This window comes from Amblyomma maculatum, chromosome 1 (genome assembly GCF_055883805.1).
Source record: "Amblyomma maculatum isolate TAMU_Amacu chromosome 1, ASM5588380v1, whole genome shotgun sequence".
NCBI lineage: Eukaryota > Metazoa > Arthropoda > Arachnida > Ixodida > Ixodidae > Amblyomma > Amblyomma maculatum.
Window position 1 is genome coordinate 500113612 of NC_139344.1, and position 26512 is coordinate 500140123.

The following is a 26512-nucleotide window of genomic DNA, read 5'->3' on the forward strand; positions in this document are numbered from 1 at the left end:
TCCTAAAACCCGGCAAGCCGCCGACCTGTCCTGGGAGTTGCTTAGCAAAATCTTTTGAAAGTATTTTAAACACTAGAATAACTTTTATTTTAGAATCAAGTAAACTGCTTAATATTCATCAGTGCGGTTTTAAGAAAGGGTGCTCAACTACAGACCATCTAGTGCACCTCGAAAACACTGTCCGCGAGGCGCTTATACATAGACAGCATTGTCTCGCTGTTTTCTTCGATCTAGAAAAGGCATATGATACAACTTGGAGATTCGGCATCCTACGTGATCTAGCAGCTTTGGGCATCCGTGGTCGAATGCTCAGTGTTTTAAAAGACTCTTTCACATCGTTCATTCCAAGTGCGCCTCGGTACCACCTTGTCAAGAAGCTTCATTCAGGAGAATGGGGTACCTCAGGTGTGCATTCTAAGCACAACGCTTTTTGTTGTAAAAATCAATTCCATTACCTGTTGTACGCTCCCGCGTGGACTATGGGAGTATAGTGTACGGTTCAGCTAGGCCTTCATATCTAAAAAAACTGGACCCTGTACATAACTTAGGTCTGTGCCTTGCATGCGGTGCATGCAGAACATCCCCTATAAGCAGCCTGTATGTAGAAACAAATGAGCCTTCACTGGAAGACAGATGAATAGCCCTCACATGTGCTTACATTCTAAGAATAAGGTCACAGAAAAAACACCTCTGTTATCCAGTTGTCACAACTTGCCCCTCTCGATTAATTTTCACAAATAAACCCAAAGCAACAAGGCCACTGATCATGCGATTCGAAGGCATGTGCAGTGAGCTGCAGATCCTGGACACCTTGCCTGATGTCGCACAAAACAACAGCCCTCTACCTCCATGGTACAGTCTTCCTGCAATCTGTGACTTCACTCTCGCACAGTTTCCAAAAACTAAAACCCCACAAGAGCGCATTATTCAGGAAATCCTAAATTTGCAGGAAAAGTACAAAAACTTCACTGACTTTTATACCGATGGATCTAAAACTGCTGTGTACACTGGAAGTGCAGTTGTGCAAGAAGATTCTGTGGAAATCATCAGAGTTCCACACTGTGCGTCTATTTTCACTGCTGAATCCCATGCCATTTCTGTTGCCGTAGAGAAAATAATAAAAGAGAATGTCATAAACAGCATTATATTTACAGACTCCCCAAGTGTTCTCACAGCTCTAAATTCCAGAAATGCAGCCGCTCCTTTACTTGGAAACGTAATACACAATATAACAACAGCCATAGCTCAAGGATACAACGTAAAATTCTGCTGGGTCCCGAGTCACGTGAGCCTTAAAGGCAATGACAGAGCAGACACATGTGCTGCTGAAGCCCACGACAAACAAATGGAGTATAAGCATACCTTACAGAGGCTGTACGAAACTTGTACATCTCAAATTAAAAGAAAAATGGCAGTCTGCCTGGGACAGTGAAGTGGGAAATAAACTACACTTAGTAAAGCCCATTTTGGGAGAATGGATGTCGTGCCGGCATCAGGAGCGTTTTATAGAAGTAATCCTATTCCGTCTCCGCATTGGACACACGCACCTGACACACAATTTTTTGTTGAAAAAAGAAGAGAACCCACGATGCGAAAAATGCGGAGAGGAACTAACTATTAACCACATTTTATTCACATGCGCAAGTCGAAAGGATAAGAAAAAGATATTTAGCAAAATTTTACAAAGAATACATTCCTTTTCACCCTAAACTGATTTTAGATGATGATGGACTTTTTGATTTATCTTGTGTTTTCAGTTTCATAAGGGAAGCAAATGTTTTACACAAACTGTAGGAAAAAATGAAACATACTTCACTAAGAGAAACTGAAACCTTGTGCTAGGCACATCATGGTGTTGGCAGCTGAAGCGCCATTGAATCTAAAACAACCCAAATTTTTAAAAGGATGTTTTTTAAACAAATTAGTTTTTAACACACTCATTTTCCCATTTCTTGCAAAACAAAACTTTCACCTTGCTCGTGGCGCATGATAGTCTTAGTTGCTTATGCACCAAAAAACCCAACACAACAAGAACAGCTGTAATTACACTTAGAGTGAGAGTAAATAACACTGTTTTTGATGTTTTATACTGTTTTCAACTGCTACAGAGACTGCATAACATTCCGCTGTGAAAATTGATGAACGTTCAGGTAGTCTCACTTTTTGGGCCGCTGCACTTCCAACAGATTTTTTTGTGTTCGAACCATCAGTTTAAAATGCTGTATATTGCTTGTATGTTTCATCTACTGCGAAAAACGCCTGTAATAAGTATTCACGTGGGGCTTGCTATTTACGTAAGCGTGTCAACGAGAAGTTTCGTAAGATATATCAAGAGTGTAGAGACAGTTGCGGAGTCAAAGCAGAACACTCTTTCGGGAGACATAAAAAACCTAGATCGTTGTTCGCTTAAATGGCAATAACTGTGAGCCCAGGATCTCTACCGCTCCAGCACGGGCGGCCGTTAACAACAGAGAAATTTCGCTCCCTATGTGCCAGGACGCTGCAGTCAACGTTAACGAATGCTTAGTGCGAGAGCTGTATGTAATAGCTTCAAGACTTGATATGTCGAGGTTAATAGTGTGATTTATGCTGCCGGCTCTGATACTGGGTATCGTAAGTGCACCCTGTGAACCGGCCACACAAGAAAGCTAGGAGCCCAACCTATTCGATGATATATATATTCATGTCCTGAGTGCTGGTGATGCGAAGAGAAACGGCAAGAAGCGGCCATTACCTTTTTGAGTCTGCGATAACTGAAATGGCTGCGCAAGGGCCTACAAATGCTTCGACAGGAACGCCCTTAATGAATACGGTAATTAATGTACAGGTTTTGAGTTAGTTCCTGAATGCGCAGTTCTTCCGTCCGGAACTGCGGCCATTAGCTTTCCGTGTGGACGGCTGGTTGGCGGTGGAGTATCGGAGAACGGAAGCGACGGCCAGAAGACTGCTAGTGGTGGGAGTGGCGATCCTAAAGAGGGCTGCGGAAGAGGCTCAGAGAACTCGAGTGAGGGGGACGAGGGAAGATTGTACGTCGGCTGGCGTGTATAGTTGTAGGGACGAGAGTCACGATTGTGGCAAAAACGAGCCACATGGCCGGCGACTCCACAGACGTAGCAAATAGGTCGGTTGTCTTGCGTGTGCCGGGGGTTGAAAAGCTTTGGCTGTCATCGACGGCAGAGAACCGGACGATAAGCGGGGGTTGCAGGTTGCGGAGTTTGCTGTGGTCCCTGAGGTTCGCGTAAGAGGGGCGGCTGGCTATACACAGGGGCAACTGGCGAGGGCCGTGGCAGCACCAAAACATCAGCGTACATGAGAGGAGTCGTGACCAGGGGCTGCAGAGGAAGTGATGGCAGAACCTCAGCGACATGCTCCTGTATGACACGCTGAAGGGTCTGAGTGAGTGGCGGCGCTGTTGGGCAGGTATACAAAAAAAGCTGGCGTGCGACTTCCTCATGAACTTTTGAATGTGCTAAATGAGCGACTGTTGGTCTAGGGCACCATCCCCGAATAGAGCCAAGCTCGAAAGGGTGGCTTGCTGAAGACCAGCACGACGTGTGGGAAGCCGCTGTTTGTGCAGCTCATCGAAGCTTTGGCAGCTGATAACATTGGATACAGTTTGTGGGTTTCAGCACCTCAGGAATTGTTGTGGGCGACGAGCATATGAAAGGAATCATCGTCAATGCCTTGCATAATATGTCTGATCTTATCGGCCTCACTCATGGTAGGGTTGATGGGCTTTCAGACGTCGACGACATCCTCTATGTAACTGGTGGAGTGCCCGACTTCGTTGCAAGCGTTGCTCAGCACGAAGTTTACAGATAGCGGGACAGCCAAACACTTCTGTCAGGCTGATCTTGAAAGTAGTCCAGGTAGAGATGACAGCCTCATGGTTTTGGCACCACAAATTGGCAACGTCACTCACGTAAAAGATAACGTTTGTGAGTTTCGCGACATCGTCCCACTTATATGCACTTGCGCGTTCATTAGACTCCAACCAGTCTTCCACATCCTTGTCATCGACCGGTGCCACTGAAGATGGCTGGGTCATGCAGCCGCGCTGCGCCGAAACAGATGACAAACGATGGAGGAGGTGAGTTTGGTGATTGGTTGGCAGTCTCAGGCATCGCGGAAGTGGTAGGCAACGCTCGGCTGCAGAGCTCCAGTTTGAGGGGATTGCTGTCACGCCCACTACTTGTAATCGAAGATTTTGCACAGGGCGCTACGTCGTGAACAGTGAACAGAACGTGCGGCGATCAGTCATAGCATTGTCGTCGCCTTTCATGAGCATTAGGCGCTGAACATGATTGTCGCCATTCTCTTTATTGATCATGGCGAATATATGTCAGAGCCGAATACCTGTCTTACAATTATGTATCACGTTGGTGCCGAAGCCATTACTCCCTAACTCCCCCACAAAGTTGGGGGTGCTGAACATGATTGTCACCATTCTCTTTATTGATCATGGTGACCATTTCAGAGCTGAATACCTGTCTTACAATTTTTTATCACGTAGGTGCCGAAGCTATTGCTCCCTAACTTCCACGACAAAGTAGGGGCCCACAATCTTTGACTTAGAAATGTCCACCTCATCTAGCATGATAACAACGAAACTCTTTAAAAACGCCTCTATGAATTCGATATTCTGTCACATTGCAAGTAAATGAAACTGCGCACCTTCAGCATTAAACATGAATAGACAGATACTAAAAACCTTTGAGGCCACTTGAAGCGGTGTCCGTTGAGGCCACTTAAAGCGCTGTCATTGTGTTGTACAACCGTTTCAGTACCTCAGAAAATGTACTAAAGTGCGGAGCTGTGACACTCGTTGCAGGAACTAATACCCCTGTCATACGGACGGTTTCGATCCTCATTGAACTCGATCTGCATTCAACTCAATGCAGATCGAGGTTGTCACACGGCAACTTTCAAATGCAATCGAGCTCGAGCCTGCTTGACTTCAAGCTGCTTCCTCAATCGCTCTCGAGATTTCAAGCACACTCGAAAGCGGTCGTCGACACCCTCGTAGCGCACACGAGGAAAATTTCTCAATGCTCATTGAAAATGCTCGTGTAGCATGGGATGCTTCAACCCTTCTTGAAAACCTCAATGCAGATAGAGTTCAATGAGGGTCAAAAGTGACCATGTGACAGAGGTATCAGACCACCCGTATCTGCTACATAATGGCTCTTATCGCTTAGCAGTACGCGGCAAGAGGCAGTTTAATACACGAGGAGTGACCCGAAACATTCGTTTCATTTAATGAAGTAAAATTGCCCACATGCTTACCAGACCAATTAGAGACGGTGACGTACAGACACGATGCTACCAGAGAGCCACCTGCTTCCGTACTGAGGCCGGCCGCCAGAACCTCCAATGTATCTGGAAAACAAAGCAGAGGCCAAATGCAAGTTCTTAATGCCCTTCCCAACAGTGTCTTATATACGACTGTCTGGAACAGCGTTCTAGATAATACATATTTACCCGCAGCATTGTTCAGCATACTTTATACCACTTCCCATTACAGCCCTCACTATCTATCCTTCATGCTAACAGACTGCTTCTGATGGAGGCCGTTTTATATTTATTATTATTAGAGTCCCAAAAACGCATATCAATAGCACTGCTCCGGCTAAATTTCGAAATACCGCTATGTAGCACGCAGCATTATATGCATGGATATCACATATACTTGGGTGTCTTGTGGGTCGTTTCCATCGAAGCGCAGCAGCTGCAGCCAGTATTGAACCAGGGAGGAAACAGCATCACGGGGAGGGAACAGTATCAGAACACAGTAACAGGGAGGAAACAGAAGATGACTCCTATTCGGAATCATCTTCAAACAACACTTTTTCACACACACAGTATATACATGCCAAATATTTTAAGATGAATTCTTTTATGGTTTCTTGTTAATGCGGCTCAAAGTTTGCACAAACTGTTTTTTTTTAATATCAATATTCATAGACTAGTTTGTTCAGTAAATTGGGCACATTGAATCGTGCATCTGGTTTCTATAACTAGTGTGGCAAAAAGGGATAAACCAGTTTCCTGTATTTTGGAGGATCTAAGCCGGTACTGTTTGTGAGAGGCAAGTTAAATCTAGAAACACTCGATTATTATATTTCGAAGATGTTTTGTATCTGATTACTAAGAAATATTTGTACAAGCAATAAACGGGTATAATATGGTATTGTAAAAATAGTTGATCGGTTGGAGCACGGTAGTCAACATGGGCTATGCCACGAACAGCTTTTTGCAACATGTATATATTATGCATATTTGTTTCAGATGTAGTTGCCCTAACCAAAAAAAACAGTAGGTTAAATGAGACAAAAAAATAGCGTTATATATTTTTAACTTGACGGAGACCGGTAGACAGTATCGAAATTGAGCAAGAATACCAACGCACCTCGACAGATGAAATGACAGGAACGCTCAAGACTACTTGAGCGTTCCAGCTCATTTGACGGGAAAAGTACTCCTAGTGTTTTAAGCACGTCTTTTAATTCTATGTTGATGTTAGCAATCTTTATGTCGAAGTTCTGACTAATTGCTAATTGCCTTGGGTGAAAAACAACTGCTTTAGTTTTTTGAGTATTTTCAGTAGTGCATGCTTTCACTCCACATTTTTAATTTATTTATTGCATTATTTATAATTGGAAGAAGAAGCTGAAGGGAGGAGCCTTGAAAAAATAAACTCTTATCATCTGCATTAATAATATATTTTGGTTTATTATGAATAGAAACTATATCATTTATGTATAACATGAACAGAAGAGGCTCTAAAATTCTACTTTGCGGTACACCGGTAAAAACAGCGGTGGGATGATGTGGATGGTCAGAATATGGCTGGTGAAAGCAGATAAGTACCATTGCATTCTGTTCTAACGCGGCCAAGGTGTGAATTCCGACAGTTACGCAACACGGCACCCATTGTTTCATTTAAATTTCGCTCTATAAACACAACGCAAGTTTCTAGTTCTGTGTTCATAGCATAGCTGTAGTCCTGGCAATTCTGAAAGCATTATCTGACTTAAGGCCCCGTTGCAGATAACACTTAAACGTTCGCGTTGTATGCTCGTAAGCAAACAATGAGTGAAATTTCATTTCCTTCACATCTCTACCACACGCTTTATGTGAAGTCATATTCGCAGATCCGAACACCTCCGGTGCTGGTACAGAGCAGAGCATTCCCAATCAATCAGCTACATATTTACAATGTGGAGCTTCCACTGCAAACGTTTCACAACTTGTCTGGCTGACCGGCAAATTAAGAACTCCTTGAGACTGGTCGGTGTCTTGATAGCTCTCTTAAGGAAAGGTCTTGTCTGTTGTTTATGTGAGATATTGCAAACGACAGGTTGCTTTCGCAAGGTACAATGTTTTATATAGTACTATGTAAAGCTTTCGCATTTCATTCTCCTAAGTTACGCGCTGACTGTATTTTGCAGTCTCCTGAATTACAATTTCTTCTTTGCCATAAAAGTATCATTACCATAAAATCATTACCAATCATTACCATAAAAATCAATGAAAACATAAGGTTTAAAGAGGCACGACAGCGATATCTTGTTAAACGGCACTTTTTTGTTCACAGCCAAACCGAACTATTCCAATGTGGTGGAGCATAGGGGCAGCACACCACAACAGGATTTGGTCTCCGCCGAGGTTAAGCCTCATGCAGGGCCATCCCTGCCCCAGGCAGAAGCAGTGAAAGCTGCCCTGCCATCGCAGAAACAGGGCACACTGGCCCCAGAGCCAACAGCTCAAAAGGCCTCCCCCAGAAGGGAAGCCTGCAACCAACACTCTAACTCTCCCCAAACGTCCAAAGCCCCCGAGACAATGGACACAACCCCTTCCTCGTCCACGCTGCAGCGGCGGCATAACTCTGGAAAGATAACGGAGAGAAAAAACTCTTATTACAGGACCAGACAAACCTGAAATCTAAACTCAGGTTCCTCATACACTGGAACTGCCGAGGTCTCATAAACAACTACAACGATATAAAAGACATTTTACATTCATTTTCTCCTGTAGCCCTTTGCCTACAGGAAGCTAACTTAGGACCACACCAAAACATTTTAAAAGGACACAACATTTTACGCTGCGACCAAAAAGAAGCAAATAGGTTATTTGGAGGTGTCGCTATTGTAGTGCAGAATGGAGTAGCAACACGTGATATTAGCCTCAAAACCAAGTTTGAAGCTGTTGCTGTCTCTATCATTCATTATAAAACAATAACTATATGCTCACTGTATCTCCAACCGCACCTAACTGTAACCCTTCATGATCTGGAAGAGCTTTTAGAACAACTGCCAGAACCATATCTGGTTGGAGATTTTAATGCGCACTCCACTTTTTGGAGAAGCGATCAGACAGACACTAGAGGTCGTATATTAGAGGATTTTATATTATACAATAATATCATCATCATCATCATCATCAGCCTGATTATACCCACTGCAGGGCGAAGGCCTCTCCCATATCTCTCCACTTAACCCGGTTCTGTGCTAGCTGCGTCCACTTGACCCCTGCGAACTTCTTAATCTCATCTGCCCACCTAACTTTCTGCCGCCCCCTGCTACGCTTTCCTTCCCTTGGAATCCAGTTTATTACCCTCAGCGACCATCGGTTATCCTCTCTTCGCACTACATGTCCTGCCCATGTCCATTTCTTCTTCTTAATTTCCACTAGAATGTCGTTAACTTGAGTTATTTCTCTGACCCACTCTGCACGCTTTCTATCTCTTAATGTTACCCCTACCATTTTTCGTTCCATAGCCCTCTGGGTTGTCCTCAACTTAAGTAGAACTCTCTTGGTTAGCCTCCACGTTTCAGCCCCATAGGTGAGTACAGGCAAGATGCAACTGTTGTACACTTTCCTCTTGAGCGATACCGGTAAGCTGCTAGTCATAATCTGCGAGTGCTTGCCAAATGCGCTCCATCCCAATCTTATTCTTCTTGTTATTTCCTTTTCATGGTCCGGATCTGCGGTTACTACCTGTCCTAAGTAGATATTGCCTAAGTAAGATTGCCTTGCTAAGCAACTCGGGAGATGAACTGCAAATAATGATTGATGACCTAGACAGGAAAAGTAGAAAGGTGGGCTTGAAAATCAATATGCAGAAGACTAAGGTAATGTTCAACAGCCTCGGGAAGGAACAGGAGTTTACATTAGGTAGCGAAATACTGGAAGTAGTAGGCGAATACAATAATATCTGCCTGCTAAATACAGGAAAGCATACATACTGCTTCCCAAGCACGGGGAAAATGAGCGTTTTAGATTTATCATTTAGCTCCCCATCAATTTTTACTGATTTTAAATGGGACGTCTTTGACAATCCTCTAGGAAGTGATCATTTGCCTGTCTTTATCAGCCTAACACCCTCACCCTCCATCACTCTAAACAAACGCAAGCGGTGGAAGCCGCACCTTGTGAACTGGGCTCTATTCCAGTCTGAAGCCAGCCTGGAAAAGGTCTTTTCCGAAAAACTCAGTGTTGACGAGATAATTGAAAAATTTACGGCCTGCATCATTGACGCAGCACTTGTAGCTATACCACAGTCTTCAGGAGTGATACTGAAAAATCGCAAAGTCTGGTATAATCAGGAGTGCAGAGATGCAAAGAAGAAACAAAACAAAGCTTGGGGAACCTTTCGCAGGTGCCTTACAAACGAAAACCTTGTAAAATTCAAACAGGCGAAAGCTAGGGCACGTTACGTCCGCTGAAACGCTGAGAAGGCTTCTTGGCAAAAATACATATCATCAATAAATAGCTGAATCACATCAAAAAAAATATGGGAGCTTGTTCACAAACTGGATGGCAACTTCTCCCCGTACACGGTCCCTTTTCTAACATCTCCTGGCACCCAAACAAACTTACAGGAACAGGCAGATATTCTAGGCGATCATTTTTCTGCAATTTCAAGCTCACTACACTACCCAAAATCTTTCATAACATACAAAAACAAGGCCGAAAAACAAAAACTGCCAGCAAGTGGAAGTACAAATGAAGCATATAACAAGTTAATAACGCTGCAAGAAATGAACACGGTTCTATCTGCCGGCAAGAACACTGCACCTGGCCCAGATCAAATTCACTATCAGATGCTAGCACATCTTTCTACACCGGCTTTAGAAGCACTTCTGAAATTTTTCAACAAAATATGGGTATCCGGGAGTATTCCTGAGGCCTGGAAAAAAGCCTTTCCCTAAACCAGGAAAGCCACCAACGGCCCCCAGCAGTTATAGACCCATAGCTCTCACAAGTTGCCTTGCAAAGTCTTTTGAAAGTGTTCTTAATACCAGATTAGCCTTTGTCCTTCATACCCGAGAACTTCGAGACATTCACCAATGTGGGTTCGAAACAGCATGTTCTACCACAGACCATCTAGTCCGCCTTGAAAACACTGTTCGTGAAGCATTTATTCACAAACAGCACTGCCTTGCCCTCTTCTTTGATATGGAAAAGGCGTATGACACTACATGGAGATTTGGCATCCTCCTTGACCTAGCAGATTTAAGCATACGTGGTAGGATGTTTTTCACTCCTAATCATGTTTGCTGGGTGTTCGAACCAAGGAGCAAGAAACCCATTGTAGCTTATGGTTCTGCTCATTCAAAGTTGGTTAAAAGGAATATTGTGCAATCTGGTTTTAGTAACGCCTTGACGAAGTCATGTAAGCGCAAATTTCAGGATAGCTTTTCAGCTCAAGTGTGCAGGCTGACGCAGTCGGGACTACAAAGAACTACAAAATGAAGATGACAGGCCCTTCAGCTGAAGTCCAACAGTGAAATTAGGTACCAATAATACCTTATATCCACAAGATTTCTCATAATCTCAAGAAGATTGGTAAGAAGGCAGGCGTTCACATGGTCTTTTCAGCCCCGCACCGCCTATCAAGACATTGTTGCATGGTCAACAAAACGACAAAGAGAGATAATGGCTGCACCACAAGGCACAAGAACCCCGCCGTAACATGCGCAGAAGGGCGTGTATACTCCTCCCTCTATCTTGTGGCAAAGCATACATCGGGCAAACCGGCCGATGTATTAATAAACCTTTAATGGAGCATAGCAATGGTTTTTCAGTGTCATCGTCCAAAAACCTGTCAGTGCATTGGCGCAAATGCGACAGCAATAGAAAATGCTCCCGTCTTTCAGAAAACGACCATTCTAAACCGATCCCATAACAAGCTTACACGCGAAATAGTGGAAGTCGCTTTGATTTCTAAGCACAAGGATGAATGCATCAGCACATCCTCAGTTTTCCTTTCGAACAAAGAAATTGCTTTTTTCTCTGATTGTGCTTGATTTTATCTTTGATTTTATTTGCACTCTTTACACGCCTTCGTTTTATACATTTTGAATTGCAGTCAGTCATATTGTTTAATTCGATGCTGGTTTCTTGTTTTGCAGTGTCAGTTGGTTGGCTTTCAATTTTGTTTCAACATTTGCATCTTTCTCTCTTCTTTTTTAATGTTTAATTTACTTATTATTTTTTGTCCATCTCATAAATTTCTCTGCAGTTTTTTAAACAAGTTCTTATATAAAACCTTTTTTTCTGTGCATCCACCTTTTTTAGCCATGGTTGCTTTTTAAGGACTGAGAATTTTTGTTGCCTTTTCACGCACTTTCACTATGGCCACTATTATCATGTTATGTCACTGTATCATGTCAGTCGTGTGTTAGGCATTTAATTTATCGATTTTTTATACTTGTGTTTGTCCCATGAATTTGAGCGAGCCCTCCGCTCCTTTGGCATTGCACATTCCACTACATCCGTCAATCATCCCCAGTGCAATGGCCTCGTGGAGCGTGTTAACCGCACTATCACGAATATACTTGCCTCCTTCGTGGCTCCGTCCCACAAAAACTGAGATCGTTTTGTTTCTGCGGCAGCTTTTGCACTCAACACTGCGAGGCAAGAAAACTGCCATGCATGTTGACAAGTTTGGTTTCAGTGCGACACATCACATAAGCTGCAAAATTTGTCCTTCAGTCATTTTATTGAAGAACTTGTAATGCATTATGTAATGTTGCGGGACCCTGTACCCGCCAAGAGATAGACACAGAAGAACGGAGGACACCAGGCAAACACCACTTGCCCCGGCGCTCTTCTTTTGTTCTCTAACCCTCGCGCTGGCGCCACGCGCTTGTCTCGCGCTCGTCCTGCGCCTCTCCCTTTTCTGGCGCAGCGCTCCTCGGCGGGCACCGTAACATGGGGGGGGGGGGGGGGGGGGGGGAGTTTCAGTGAGCTGCTGCAGGCGCTTCAATTATTGGTTGGCGTTTCGTGGGGAATGCAGTGAGGCAGCTGGCGACGACAGTAGTGGTGATGACCCGGTATCTAAGTCGGAGTAAATGTTGGCGCTGTTGACATATGGATTCATGTTTACACATGCTCCGTGAAAATGTCGTGCACACCGCATCGTCTATGCTCGGGGAGGTCTTTGAGGCGGTATGTCACGGGGCCGAGCCATTCAACGACACGGTAAGCGCCGCAGTATCGGGGCATGAGCTTCGTGTAAGGGCCAGTCGTGCAGATGGTGCGGCGAACGAGGACCAAGTCACCCAACCGGAAGGTGGGATGTGGTGGTGATGCTGCATTGGCCACTCTCACACGCGCATGAGCCGTGAGAAGGTTGCACTGAACGTCGAGGTGGGCGTAACGAAGTCGTTGGGCAGAGTCAATTGGTGACGTAGTCTAACGGTGAAGGCCCAACTGCGCGTCGAGAGGGATGTAGGGTGTTCTGCCATAGACGACTGAGAACGGTTTGAGTCATCTAGGCCGACATCTGTTGGCTTTACACCATAGTTTTATGTAAACGGGCTGTTGTCTTTGATAATGCTGCTCACGAATTCCCAGTTCTGCTTTTATGTAATGCAGCTCTTTTTAATAAAAACAACTCTAGAATGGCTTTACACATCTCTCTAAACATGGTGATTTAGGCTGGTACAAGAGAAATGTTCTGGTACCTGGGTAGCAATAGTATGACATCGCACTCTTTTTGTTAAGGAGGCAAGTTGCTAACACGTCTTGTCAACATTGGGCTGTAATGGGTGCACTGGACCAGGCTCTGCACCGATGTTTCTCCTGGTGGTGTCTAAGGTTGCTGCGTAAGTTCTGGTGCAGCCTCCTTCACTGCAGTGAAACCGTCATCTTCATCAACTGTAATATCTTAAGAGGAACGTCCTGCATGTGCCACAAGCGGTGGTTACACCTGGATAAAGAAGTTGCGTGATTGGTTTTGGGAGGGAACTTTATTGCGATAACAATATGTGCAAACACTGTTTCGGCCGATAGCTATATAAGCTAGTGGCCAGTCTGATAAAAAAATTACTTGTAGTTCAGCCGCAGAGCGCAAAAGGCTGAAAAGGTAATCTTCATATACACAGTAGGACTCGTTTGCAAGATACACACCACAGAACACTAAAAAAACAAACACACAAAAAGCCAAGCACACTTGGAGCAGACCAGGAGCTAGATATTGAGTGGCTAAAATACAAACAAAGCTGCCTGCACAAATGTTAAACAGAAGGTAAATCTCTGCTCAACCTTACGGCTGCCTGGTCTGCTCCAGAGTGATAGTCCCCCCAGGCTTGTTCGATGTTATATAGGAGCCATGCCGTCTACCGTCAGTGTCCCTTGAGGAAAAGCGTAGCGTTTTTTGTGGAAAACCTGCGGTGCTCGTTGCATTTGTGTAACACAGGATGACCACGCGAGCTAGGCATTACGTCCTGGTCGTCAGCGCAGATGATCGATCTTCAAAGATTGGCCAGCGGGAACTCTAACTGTCGCTGACAAGGATATCTTCGACATCTTCATTTCTGAAATCACGTTAATAGTCTGTCGTCAGCAGCATCAGTTCGTTTCCAGATCCGCAACGAGCAAAGATGGTGCTACAGGAGGAATAGAGTCCATTCATGAATAAGGCAAGTGAAGCACCAATATGGGGATATAGAAGTTGGATTTAAAAATATAAAACTGAAAGGAGAAAACCTTTTTAGGAGTGCACAAATGGAAATCGTCGCCTTTGTCAGTATTGTCAAGCTGATGGTTTTTACGTGCAAGATCATGTATTGAAACCTGCTTACCCTGCTACATAAAAACCAGATCAGAATATACGAGAGCATCGAGCGGACACTAGGAAGGTGTAAAAGAGAGAAAAATGTAGTTGAATTTTTTGTCGTTCCAGGCTTCGTCGTGAACAAGAACTGCTCATACAGTCTCATCATGCTAGAACGGTGCTTTTTCCTTTGTGCATTATATGATAATGCCTCTGTTGATCTAACTGGCATTTCTCATGGATCCATACCATGCAGTTTTTATAGGGGGCTGAACAAACTGTTCTGCACATTCCTCAACAAATGGAAGAAATCAGAGACAAAGTGCAAGGAGCAATTCTTGTCCGCAGCATAGGCTGACCACAACTTCCTGCTAGGGAAATTGGGCATGCGCTTACCGCGGGGGGGGGGGGGGGGGTGTCATTGACGCATGCCGCCTGAGAAATATAGTTTATATTCCACTTTTACGTGAATTGTTTTTGCACTAAATTGCCATCTATGAAGTAGAAACTGCTGTTCATGACGCAAGTTGAAGTTCAGATGCATATCGTTTTGAAATAAATCACATTAAAATCCTCGAACATGAACAAATTTCTCAATACCTATGTAGAATGGGCACCTGACCGAACCACCTTCAAATAGCTAGGTCTGATCGCACAAACTGTTGGAACTGCTGGCAGGTTTATTCATAGTTTGCTTTTACCTTGCTCCTGGCGGCTGTCGTCGGAGGTGGCCATGATCCAGGCATAGTCTGCTTTCCATTTCGCCTTGCATGTGCAGTCTTGGGTCTCGGATCCATCTGTGGGTCGTAGCAGGCGGCGACGTCTTGCCTCTTGACGCAGTGCGTTTTATGGATCGATAACTCACTGGCTTCCTGTACAACGGGGCTGCTCGCTTTAGTGGTGACGAGTACTGCATGCATCTCCCGCTCAAACTTGCTCGTTGTCACAACTGCATGCATTGAAAATCAGAAGTGTCGTAACACATTATACATGTCATTAAAATTACAAAAAATAATCATTATAAAATAGACAGGCACAAAATCAAGTACAATCAGCGTCTGATAAGACTCTGTTTTTACTTTATTTTGGAATAGACCTGGGGTCCCAACAAAACATGGCCTACCCCCGCAGGGGGCACCTGTTAAAGCAGGTGTTTGTGTGTTTTGTGCGACACCACGGACCCCGAGCACCCACGCTTAGCCGTGCGTGGCATCGTCGTGTCTGGGGAAAAGGGGATCCTGGTGGTTGAGCCGATGCCGAGTGTTTGAACCTTTAAGGCCCCTCGACGGAGGCAACACACCACTTTGGCCCACGCTTCCCATAGACGGCACCTCCGGGCTGACCCACCCGGGGGAAACCGGCAGTCGCCTTTTCCTATCCTTCCCTTCATCTTTCACGTTCCTATCTTCTATCCTACAACTCTCCTGTCCTCTACTCTATTCTTAATTTTTCCTTACTTCCAGACGGCGAGGGTTAACCTTGTGTGGCTGACTACCCTGAGTTACGCCATATTAGGTTATAGTTACTGTGTACAGCTGACGTGGACAGGACTTGCCTGCCAATTCCTGCCCCGTCCCCTCGTTGGGCTCCATGGTGGGTGGCTGGTACCGCAGCCGAACATCATACATTATGTATGGCTTCTTCCTCCAAACAAACTGATTTCCTTTCCAAGGAAATGCGGACCGATGTATCAGCCCAGTTCTTTTCAGCGAAGCATGAAACTTTCCCTAAATATCATGTGATCCACAGTGAAAGCCCTTCCAAACAAGCTCGGCTTATATCCCCTTTTAAAGTATCTAGGTCTCTCACAACCATACTAGGCCCAGGATACAAAGTTAGTAAACTGGCTAGCGGGGATCTCCTGCTTGAGCTGCAAAGCAAACTCCAGTACAGCAACCTTCAGCAACTTGCTACATTTGGGGATAGCCCAATAACAGTCAGTGCTTGAACACAGTCCAAGGCGTGATATCAGAGATTGACTTCCTGTCACTCACTGAAGAACTTCTAGAAGGTCTTTCCGAGCAAAGTGTAGTCGGTGTACACAGGGTCAAAATCCGAAAGAACAACCAAGAAATACCAACAAAGCACATATTTCTCACTTTCAACTCTAGCAAACTCCCTGAATCCATTGAAGTCGGTTACATCAAAGTAGACATCCGGCCCTACATCCCAAACCCTAGGCTTTGTTTCAACTGCCAAAGATTCGATCATGGTTCCCAGAACTGCCGTGGCCGACAAACATACGCAAAATGTGCCTCAACTCAACATAAATCTCCCCGCAGGGGGCACCTGTTAAAGCAGGTGTTTGTGTGTTTTGTGCGACACCACGGACCCCGAGCACCCACGCTTAGCCGTGCGTGGCATCGTCGTGTCTGGGGAAAAGGGGATCCTGGTGGTTGAGCCAATGCCGAGTGTTTGGACCCTTAAGGCCCCTCGGTGGAGGCAACACACCACTTTGGCCCACGCTTCCCATAGACGGCACCTTCGGGCTGACCCACCCGGGGGAAATCGGCAGTCGCCTTTTCCTATCCTCCCCTCCATCTTTCACTTTCCTATCCTCTTTCTCAGAACTTTCCTGTCTTCTCCTCCCTTCTCGCTTTTTCCTTTTTCCTGGCGGCGAGGGTTAACCTTGTGTGGCTAACCACCCTGCGTTACGCCGTATTTGGTTATAGTCAGAGTGTACAGCTGACGTGGCCAGGACTCTTTGTACAAGCTCCTTTCCCGTCCCCTTGTTGGGCTCCATGGTGGGTGGCTGCCACTTTGGCCGAAAAATATCACATTTTATGGCTGCTTCTCTTTCTGGAACTGATCGCCCTCTCAAAAGAGGGCGGACCGATGTAACCCATGAATTTTTCCAAAAAAACAAAGAAGTCTTCCCAAAGTACTATGTGATACATAGTGAAGAAGAGCAAAAATCAGCGAGAATTATCTCCCCATTCATAGTTGAGAAATCACTGACAAGTGCACTAGGTACAGGTTACAAGGTGAAAAAACTGGCTAGTGGAGACCTACTGCTTGAATTGAAAGACTACATGCAATACTTGAAACTGTCCAACATTGAGTGTATCGGGGACATACCTGTCTCGATCACTGCTCATCGATCACTGAACACTGTCCGAGGTGTGATTTCAGAAAATGATTTCATACACTTGACAGAAAAAGAACTGTTAGAAGGACTTGCTGATCAGAACGTTGTAAATGTCCAGAGGATTAAGATAAGAAAAGAAAACAAAGAAATCCCGACAAAGCACATTGTCCTTACATTTGCTTCCAGTGCTCTCCCTGACACCATTGAAGTAGGCTACCTGAAGATAAGTGTAAGACATTATATACCGAACCCTAGACGATGCTTTAACTGCCAGAAATTCGGCCACGGCTCACAGAGTTGTCGCGGTCGCCGAACTTGTGCGAAATGCGCTTCAAAAGAACACTCAACTGATGAATGCACCGAAACCACATTGCAGTGTGCTAACTGTGAAGGAGAACACCCTGCTTATTCAAGGTCTTGCCCCACGTGGAAAATTGAAAAAGAAGTAATCACTATCAAAACAAAAGAAAACTTGTCATATAAAGAAGCGCGACAAAAACTGGCCACTACTCCTGCTTTTCAGTTCACTGCAAAACCAAGTTATTCTGGTATGGCACAACAGCGCGGGGTGCCACACCAACATATAGCACCTGCCCAGGCCACACAGAGTGAGCCTCGGGCAGGGCTACCCGCGCCCCAGGTGGAAGTGGCTCATGCTGCTCCCCCACCTCCATCTCAAAAGAAGGCTATGCAGCCCTCCGGGTTGACAAACCTGAAGGTCTCTCCTCATGAGGCGAGGCCTAACACGAAAGAACACTTATCTGGGGCGCGCTCCTCCGCTGCCTCTGAAGAGGAGGCAATGGACACGAGCCCCGGTAGGGCTGTGCCTTCGACGTCAGACGGACGACGGCACAGCTTAGACCGTCAAAAAAAAGACAGGCCCCGAGTCGTTGGGCCAAAAAAAAACCTAAGCTAGTTTTTCACATTTTTCATAAAATAAGATGGCTTGTATAATACATTGGAATTGTAGAGGACTACTAAATAATTACAGCGACATAAAGGACATCCTGGCTACATTCTCCCCATTGGCTTTGTGTCTCCAGGAAACCAACTTAGGTCCTCAGAACAAAAATTTCCTTAAAAATTATAAAATCATCCGCCGGGACCGGCAGCTGTCCAGCAGACTCTCGGGTGGTGTAGCCATCGTCGTGAAAACTGGAATCGCTGCTCAGGAGCTGACTCTTAATACCAGACTTGAAGCGGTAGCAGCCACATTATTAACACATAAAACCATCACAGTATGTTCAGTATACCTCCAACCACACATGAAGATAACACTAGATGATTTAGAAGACCTTTTACAACAGCTTCCCGAGCCGTATCTTTTAGTTGGTGATTTTAATGCTCATTCGTGTCTTTGGGGCAGCGAGCAAACAGATACTCGTGGTCAGCTTATAGAAGATTTTATTTTATGCAGCAATGTGTGTCTCCTAAACTCTGGCAATCCAACATACTACTCCCCAGCCACAGGCAAAGCGAGTTGTTTAGATCTGTCTTTTAGTTCACCTTCTATTTTTACAGATTTTAAATGGGAAGTTTTAAATAATCCGTACGGAAGCGACCATCTTCCTGTCATGATCAGCTTATCATCCTCACCATCAGTCATCCCGACAAAACCCAGGCGGTGGAAACTGCATTTAGCTGACTGGTCTTTGTTCAGGCAAGAAGCCAGTCTAAATGAAATTTATTCAGAGAAAATTGATATAGACAAAATGAATGAAATATTTACAGCATGCATTCTTGCGGCAGCACGTCTATCCATTCCCCAATCCACAGGAGTAGTGCACCAAAACCACAAAGTCTGGTGGACACAGGACTGTAAAGAAGCCAAAAAAGAACAAAATAAAGCCTGGGGTATTTTTCGGAGATACCCAACATATGAAAATCTGACAGTTTTTAAAAAAGCAAGAGCCAAAGCTCGATATATTCGTCGTAATGCCGAAAAAAAATCATGGCAGAAGTATGTTACATCTATAAACAGCTCCACAACATCAAAAAAAATGTGGGAACAAATTCATAAACTAAATGGCAGCTTCTCCCCATTCACAATTCCAATCCTCACAGCTCCTAATACACAGACAAGCATCGAAGAACAAGCTAATATATTAGGTGTGCATTTCCACAAAATTTCGAGTTCTGCACACTATACAAAAACATTCTTAAAGTACAAGGACAGGATTGAAAAATATAGACTTCCTACGAGGGGCAGCACGAACACACCTTACAATAGGCTGATTACGCTGCAAGAACTGAAAGATGTTCTCGCTTGCGGTAAAAAAACTGCACCTGGTCCTGATGAGATTCATTATGAGATGCTCGCCCATCTATCAGAAGCATCTGTAGAAGCGCTTCTAAAGTTTTTTAACAAAATCTGGGTACTAGCTAAAATACCGGAGACTTGGAAAAGAGCCATAATTGTGCCGTTCCTAAAACCCGGCAAGCCGCCGACCTGTCCTGGGAGTTACAGGCCTATAGCCCTAACTAGTTGTTTAGCAAAATCTTTTGAAAGTATTTTAAACACTAGATTAACCTATATTTTAGAATCAAGTAAACTTCTTAATATTCATCAGTGCGGTTTTAAGAAAGGATGCTCAACTACGGACCACCTAGTACGCCTCGAAAACACTGTCCGCGAGGCGTTTATACATAGACAGCATTGTCTCGCTGTTTTCTTCGATCTAGAAAAAGCATATGATACAACTTGGAGATTCGGCATCCTACGTGATCTAGCAGCTTTGGGCATCCGTGGTCGAATGCTCAGTGTTTTAAAAGACTTTCTTTCACATCGTTCATTCCAAGTGCGCCTCGGTACCACCTTGTCGACAAGCTTCATTCAGGAGAATGGGGTACCTCAGGGGTGCATTCTAAGCACAACGCTTTTTGTTGTAAAAATCAATTCCATTACCAATGAAATCCCAAATTCCATTATGTGTTCACTCTACGTAGATGACCTCCAGATAGCCTGCACCTCTTCCAATATATCGACGTGTGAGAGACAAATACAAATAACAATAAATAAACTAGTGGCATGGGCCGACAAAAATGGGTTTCAGTTTTCCCCCCAAAAGACGGTGGCAGTTATGTTTTCACTCAAACGGGGTATTCAGAACAACCCTGTCTTGCACTTAAATAGAACCGAATTACCAGTTAAAGAAGAGCACAAATTCCTAGGCATTACTTTCGATAAAAAACTCACATTTCTACCTCACATAAACACACTAAAAAAGAAAGCCTCAAAATCTCTTAACATACTGAAAGTTCTTTCGCGGAAACATTGGGGTTCCGACAGGGCATGTCTTTTACATGTATACCGTTCTGTTGTACGCTCCCGCGTGGACTATGGGAGTATAGTGTACGGTTCAGCTAGGCCTTCATATCTAAAAAAACTGGACCCTGTACATAACTTAGGTCTGCGCCTTGCATGCGGTGCATACAGAACATCCCCTATAAGCAGCCTGTATGTAGAAACAAATGAGCCTTCACTGGAAGACAGACGAATAGCCCTCACGTGTGCTTACATTCTAAGAATAAGGTCACAGAAAAAACACCTCTGTTATCCAGTTGTCACGACTTGCCCCTCTCGATTAATTTTCACAAATAAACCCAAAGCAACAAGGCCACTGATCATGCGATTCGAAAGCATGTGCAGTGAGTTGCAGGTCCTGGACACCTTGCCTGATGTCGCACAAAACAACAGCCCTCTACCTCCATGGTACAGTCTTCCTGAAATCTGTGACCTCACTCTCACACAGTTTCCAAAAACCAAAACCCCACAAGAGCACATTATTCAGGAATTCCTAAATTTGCAGGAAAAGTACAAAAACTTCACAGACTTTTATACCGATGGATCTAAAACTGCTGTGTACACTGGAAGTGCAGTTGTGCAAGGAGATTCTGTGGAAATCATAAGACTTCCACACTGTGCGTCTATTTTCACTGCTGAATCCTATGCCATTTCTGTTGCCGTAGAGAAAATATTAAAAGAGAATGTCATAAACAGCATTATATTTACAGACTCTCTAAGTGTTCTCACAGCTCTAAATTCCAGAAATGCAGCTGCTCCTTTACTTGGAAACATAATACACAATATAGCAACAGCCATAGCTCGAGGATACAACGTAAAATTCTGCTGGGTCCCGAGTCACGTGGGCATTAAAGGCAATGAGAGAGCAGACACATGTGCTGCTGAAGCCCGCGACAAGCAAATAAAGAGCATAAGCATACCTTACAAAGACTGTACGAAACTTGTACATCTCAAATTAAAAGAAAAATGGCAGTCTGCCTGGGACAGTGAAGTGGGAAATAAACTACACTTGGTAAAGCCCATTTTGGGAGAATGGATGTCGTGCCGGCATAAGGAGCGTTTTATAGAAGTGATCCTATGCCGTCTCCGCATTGGACACACGCACCTGACACACAATTTTTTGTTGAAAAAAGAAGAGAAACCACGATGCGAAAAATGCGGAGAGGAACTAACTATTAACCACATTTTTTTCACATGCGCAAGTCTTGAAAGGATAAGAAAAAAATTTTTTGCAAAGTTTTACAAAGAATACATTCCTTTTCACCCTAAACTGATTTTAGATGATGATGGACTTGTTGATTTATCTTGTGTTTTTAGTTTCATAAGGGAAGCAAATGTTTTACACAAACTGTAGGAAAAAATGAAACATACGTCACTAAGAGAAACTGAAACCTTGTGCTAAGCACATCATGGTGTTGGCAGCTTAAGCGCCATTGGATCTAAAACAACCCAAGCTTTTAAAAGGAGATTTTTAAACAAATTAGTTTTTAACACACTCATTTTCCCATTTCTTGCAAAACAAAACTTTCACCTTGCTCGTGGCGCATGATAGCCTTAGTTGCTTATGCGCCAAAAAACCCAACACAACACAACACTCAACATAAATCTGACTAGTGTGAAGCTGCGCCACACTGCGCGAACTGTGCAGGTGAACACGCCGCATACTCACGGTCATGTCCTTCTTGGAAGAAGGAAAAGGTCAGCATTACCATAAAAGTCAATGAAAACATAAGGTTTAAAGAGGCACTTTTTTCTTCACAGCCAAACCGAACTATTCCAATGTGGTGGAGTATAGGGGCAGCACACCACAACATGATTTGGTCTTCGCCGAGGTTAAGCCTCAGGCAGGGCCATCCCTGCCCCAGGCAGAAGCAGTGAAAGCTGCCCTGCCATCGCAGAAACAGGGCACACTGGCCCCAGAGCCAACAGCCCAAAAGGCTTCTCCCCCAGAAGGGAAGCCTGCAACCAACACTCCTAACTCTCCCCAAACGTCCAAAGCACCCCGAGACAATGGACACAACCCCTTCCTCGTCCACGCTGCAGCGGCGGCATAACTCTGGAAAGATAACGGAGAGAAAAAACTCTTATTACAGGACCAGACAAACCTGAAACCTAAACTCAGGTACATTCCATAAAAAAATATGGCGTTCCTCATTTATTTATTTATTTATTCAAATACCCTAAAGGCCCGGGCGGACATTACATAGGGGGGGGGGGGGGCGGAAAGTGGGACAACAGTACAAACAATGCATCCAAAATTGCGATAAGTATACAGTGGTTAACAATATAGCCAGGCGCAAAATGTTGAAAAGCTAATGCTTCAAACACTCAAATAAAGATACAGATGGCACCTAACATTCACGTTTTTCGAAGAGCAGCGCTTTAATACGAAAAAAAGAAATGCAAAGATGAAGGTTACAGCTCGAAGTGATTTTTTAGTCCGGTTACAAACGTTTCATAATCACTGGAAGATGCAATGGTGGCAGGCAGCAGATTCCATTGACGGATGGCGAGGAGGAGAGGCGAGTGAAAGAACAGATTGGTTCGAGCAAAGATGGGTTGCACTTTCAGTTGGTGATCAATGCGTGGGAATACATGATGAGCCGGCGTGATATGATGCAACGCAAAGGAAGAATTACTATAATATAATTTGAAGAAAAAGGACAGTAAGGAAAACATTCTCCGTCTTTCAAGAAGAGGTAAGTTGAGGGCTGTTTTTATTTCAGTTATACTTGCTGATCGCGAATAGTTTTTAGATATGAAACGGGCGGCTTTATTTTGCAGAGACTCCAATTTTGTTACTAGGTATGCTTGATGAGGGTTCCAAATTAAAGAGGCGTACTCCAACTTAGAGCGCACTAATGTGATGTATGCTAATAGCTTTGTGTCTGGATTAGCTAATCGCAGGTTGCGTCTGAGGAAGCCGAGTGTTTTGGAAGCCTTATTGATGACCGTATCTAAGTGACAGTTCCATGAAAGGTCTGATGCTAAATGTACACCTAAATACTTTATGATGGGTACCGATTCAATACGCACGTTGTTCAAAGTGTAATGGAATGGTTCGGTGTTAGATGTTGTGGTAAATCTGACAAGTTTTGTTTTTGAGGTGTTAATTTCCATTTGCCACTGTGTGCACCAATTGTTGATCTTATCAATGTCTGATTGTAAATGAGTACAGTCTGAAAGATCAGTTATCTGTCTGTATACCACACAATCATCAGCAAATAATCTGACCGTGGAATTTAGGTTATTACTGATATCATTTATATAAACTAAGAACAAGATAGGTCCGAGTACAGACCCTTGCGGCACTCCAGATTTAACGGGGGAGTGGGAGGAAGAATGGCTGTTAACAAAGACTGATTGATAGCGATTAGCCAAAAAACTCCTTATCCAACAAATAACCTTATAATTTATGTTTAAATTTTCAAGCTTCTTTATTAGACGTATGTGTGGGACTTTGTCGAATGCTTTGGCGAAATCTATAAATACGGCGTCTATTTTAGAGTGCACATGAACAGCATGATGAAGGTCAGTAACCAGTTCAAACAGTTGTGTTTCGCAAGACCTACCATGTAGGAAGCCGTGCTGATTGGGAAAAAAGAAGTTATGCTTCACCAGATGACCCATTATGGCGGAGGAGATTATGTGTTCTAGCAATTTGCAGCTTATATTGGTTAAAGAAATTGGTCTGTAATTTGATGGCAGAGAGGCATCACCAGATTTGAAAATGGGTATGACACGCGCAATTTTCCAGTCGTATGGTACACAACCCGTATCAATGGATTGCTGAAAAATAGCAGCTAAGATGGAGCATATTGCAGGTTTCGCTATTTTTAGTAATTTAGGACATATGTTATCGGGACCGGGTGCAGAGTTAGCAGGGAGGCGGTCTATGGCAGAGGATACACCTTCTGCTGTGACAGTTATGTCGGGCATGCTTTCGTGTAGCTCTGGAAATTGCAGGTCAGTAGGTAAAGGGCTCTCATCAGTGAAAACTGAGCAGAAAAATTGGTTGAATTCCTCTGCTACTTCAGGGGAGGTAAGGAGCTTTCCTTCTTTAGTTATTGGCACTGAGGTGTTTGTACCATAGTTTGGATTAACAACGCGCCAAAATTTTTGAGGATTGTTCTTTAACAGACGTGAAATGTCACTGTTATAGAACTTGTTCTTTGCGATTTCGATTTCAGTTTTGCACTGTTGGGCATGTGTACGATACTGATTCCAATCGTGCTCAGATGCTGACTTTTTAGCTTTCGCGTACAACCTTTTCTTTTTGTTTATACATCTTTTGACGCTCCTTGTGAACCATGTGCTCTCTGTAGATGTGGTGATGGTGACCTTAAGTACGTACTTATCTTTAAGCAAAGTTAGTTTATCCCGAATAAGAGACCAGTTTTCATTCGCGTCCCGCGAATTGAAGGAGCGAAAAATATCTGCAGAGAACAATGATAGCTCATTAAGTATCATATCAGTATCTGCTCTGGTATAATCAAATATAATCTTATTTGCTTTTTCTGGTTTGTTTCTGGCTACTGTGAAATCGCACTGCAAAACTTTGTGGTCACTGAGACCATCCAACAAGTTTACAGACGTTTGGTCAGGCTGCGTTGTCAGCACTAGATCTAAGATTGAATCGCCACGCGTAGGTGTGGAAACCATTTGATGTAGGTTGAAAAGTGCTAGCACATCCATAAAATTCTGACATTCACGCTTTCTTGCGCCGTGGAGGGGCCGGCATTCCCGCCACTCAATATTCGGATAATTGAAGTCACCTGCCAGGAATATTGGTGAACGTGGAAATTTGTTCTGCAGGTAAGTTAGGGATTCATTCAGTTTTTCAGCGAATTCCTCGTGTGAATCAGGTGGGCGATAGCAGACCCCAACGGCGCAAGTTACCGATGATGATAGACGTAATGCAACCCACAAAATTTCCAGGCACGATCCTGTATCAACAACATGTGCTTGCAGGCTTTTCCTTACGGCAATTAGTACCCCACCACCGCGCGAAGTAACGCGGTCTTTTCTAAATAATGAAAACTGGCTGGACAAGGATAATTCAGTATCAGCAATATCGGGCGATAACCAGGTTTCTGTACCTAACACAAGGTCGGCTGAGCATGCGTCGATATATGCACACAAATTATCTTGCTTTGGAAACAAGCTGCGAAAGTTTGACACTAAAATTGACAATACGAAGCTTATGGGTTTATTTTGTAGTCAGTGTTCCTGAGCGGCCTCAGAATCAGAAAGGGCAGACATATCATTTGTTCCGCTATTGTCACAAACATCCACTTCTTTGGAATCGCGCTTTGGGAGAGCAATCACTTTTCTAGTGGCACTGTTAAATGAGTACAGAGTATTGTTAAGAAGAAGCTTATCAAATAATAGCTTATACTTTTCACCAGGATTTCGTATACTTCGAGCGAAGTCTCTAAGCTGTTTCCTAATAAACTGCATCCTAGGTGAAAAGTCCTCCTCTATCCAGACGGAAGCAGAGTCAAGATCTTTAAGTTTGGAAGCATTTTTGAGAATGTTGGTCTTGTCTTTGAAATTTAAGAACTTCACAATTATTGGGCGGATGCTGCCCTGCTTTCGCTGTCCTATTCTGTGTGCACGTTCGATTTCGCCAACTGAGATTCCCAAGTTCCTGGTCACAAACTTAGACACAACTTCCTCGGTATCTTTCCATGTTTCTGTTGCTTCCTCTGTAATGCCTTTGAAGATCAAGTTATTTCTACGCATTCTGTTGTTAAGGTCGTCAACAACTATGCTCGACTGACGCATTTGTGCTGTTTCTATGCCTTGGAGCTTGTCCTGGGATTCCTTCAGCATCGAGCCCAAGTTGCTGACTTCCTTAGACACGTCACCAACAACATCAGAGTTTTCCTCTAATTTTGATAGGCGCCGTTTGATTTCTGTCACGCTGAGCTGGACGTCTTTAATTTTTCCAAGGATTTCTTTTTGAAACTTTTCATTGGACAATGCCATATCTTTGATAGCAGCGAGAACTTGATCACATTTGTCAGGGCCAGGATTTGTTTCAATGTCACCA

General features: G+C 44.0%; 1 protein-coding gene and 1 long non-coding RNA gene across 2 annotated transcripts in view; one reads left to right on the plus strand and one right to left on the minus strand.

The window, feature by feature from the left end:
• The window catches only part of LOC146210321 (uncharacterized), a 150353-nt gene that overhangs the window by 21073 nt on the left and 102768 nt on the right, over positions 1–26512 (plus strand). The gene's annotated exons all lie outside the window — the stretch shown is intronic.
• On the minus strand, positions 22866–23993 carry LOC146210322 (uncharacterized). The gene has a single exon (XM_084609490.1). The coding sequence runs from the start codon at positions 23575–23577 to the stop codon at positions 22873–22875; it is 705 nt and encodes a 234-aa protein (XP_084465616.1). The 5' UTR covers positions 23578–23993; the 3' UTR covers positions 22866–22872.

Excerpts from the sequence above, each read along its gene's own strand:
- LOC146210322 (XM_084609490.1), bottom strand. The coding sequence starts at position 23,577 with ATGGAAATTAACACCTCAAAAACAAAACTTGTCAGATTTACCACAACA.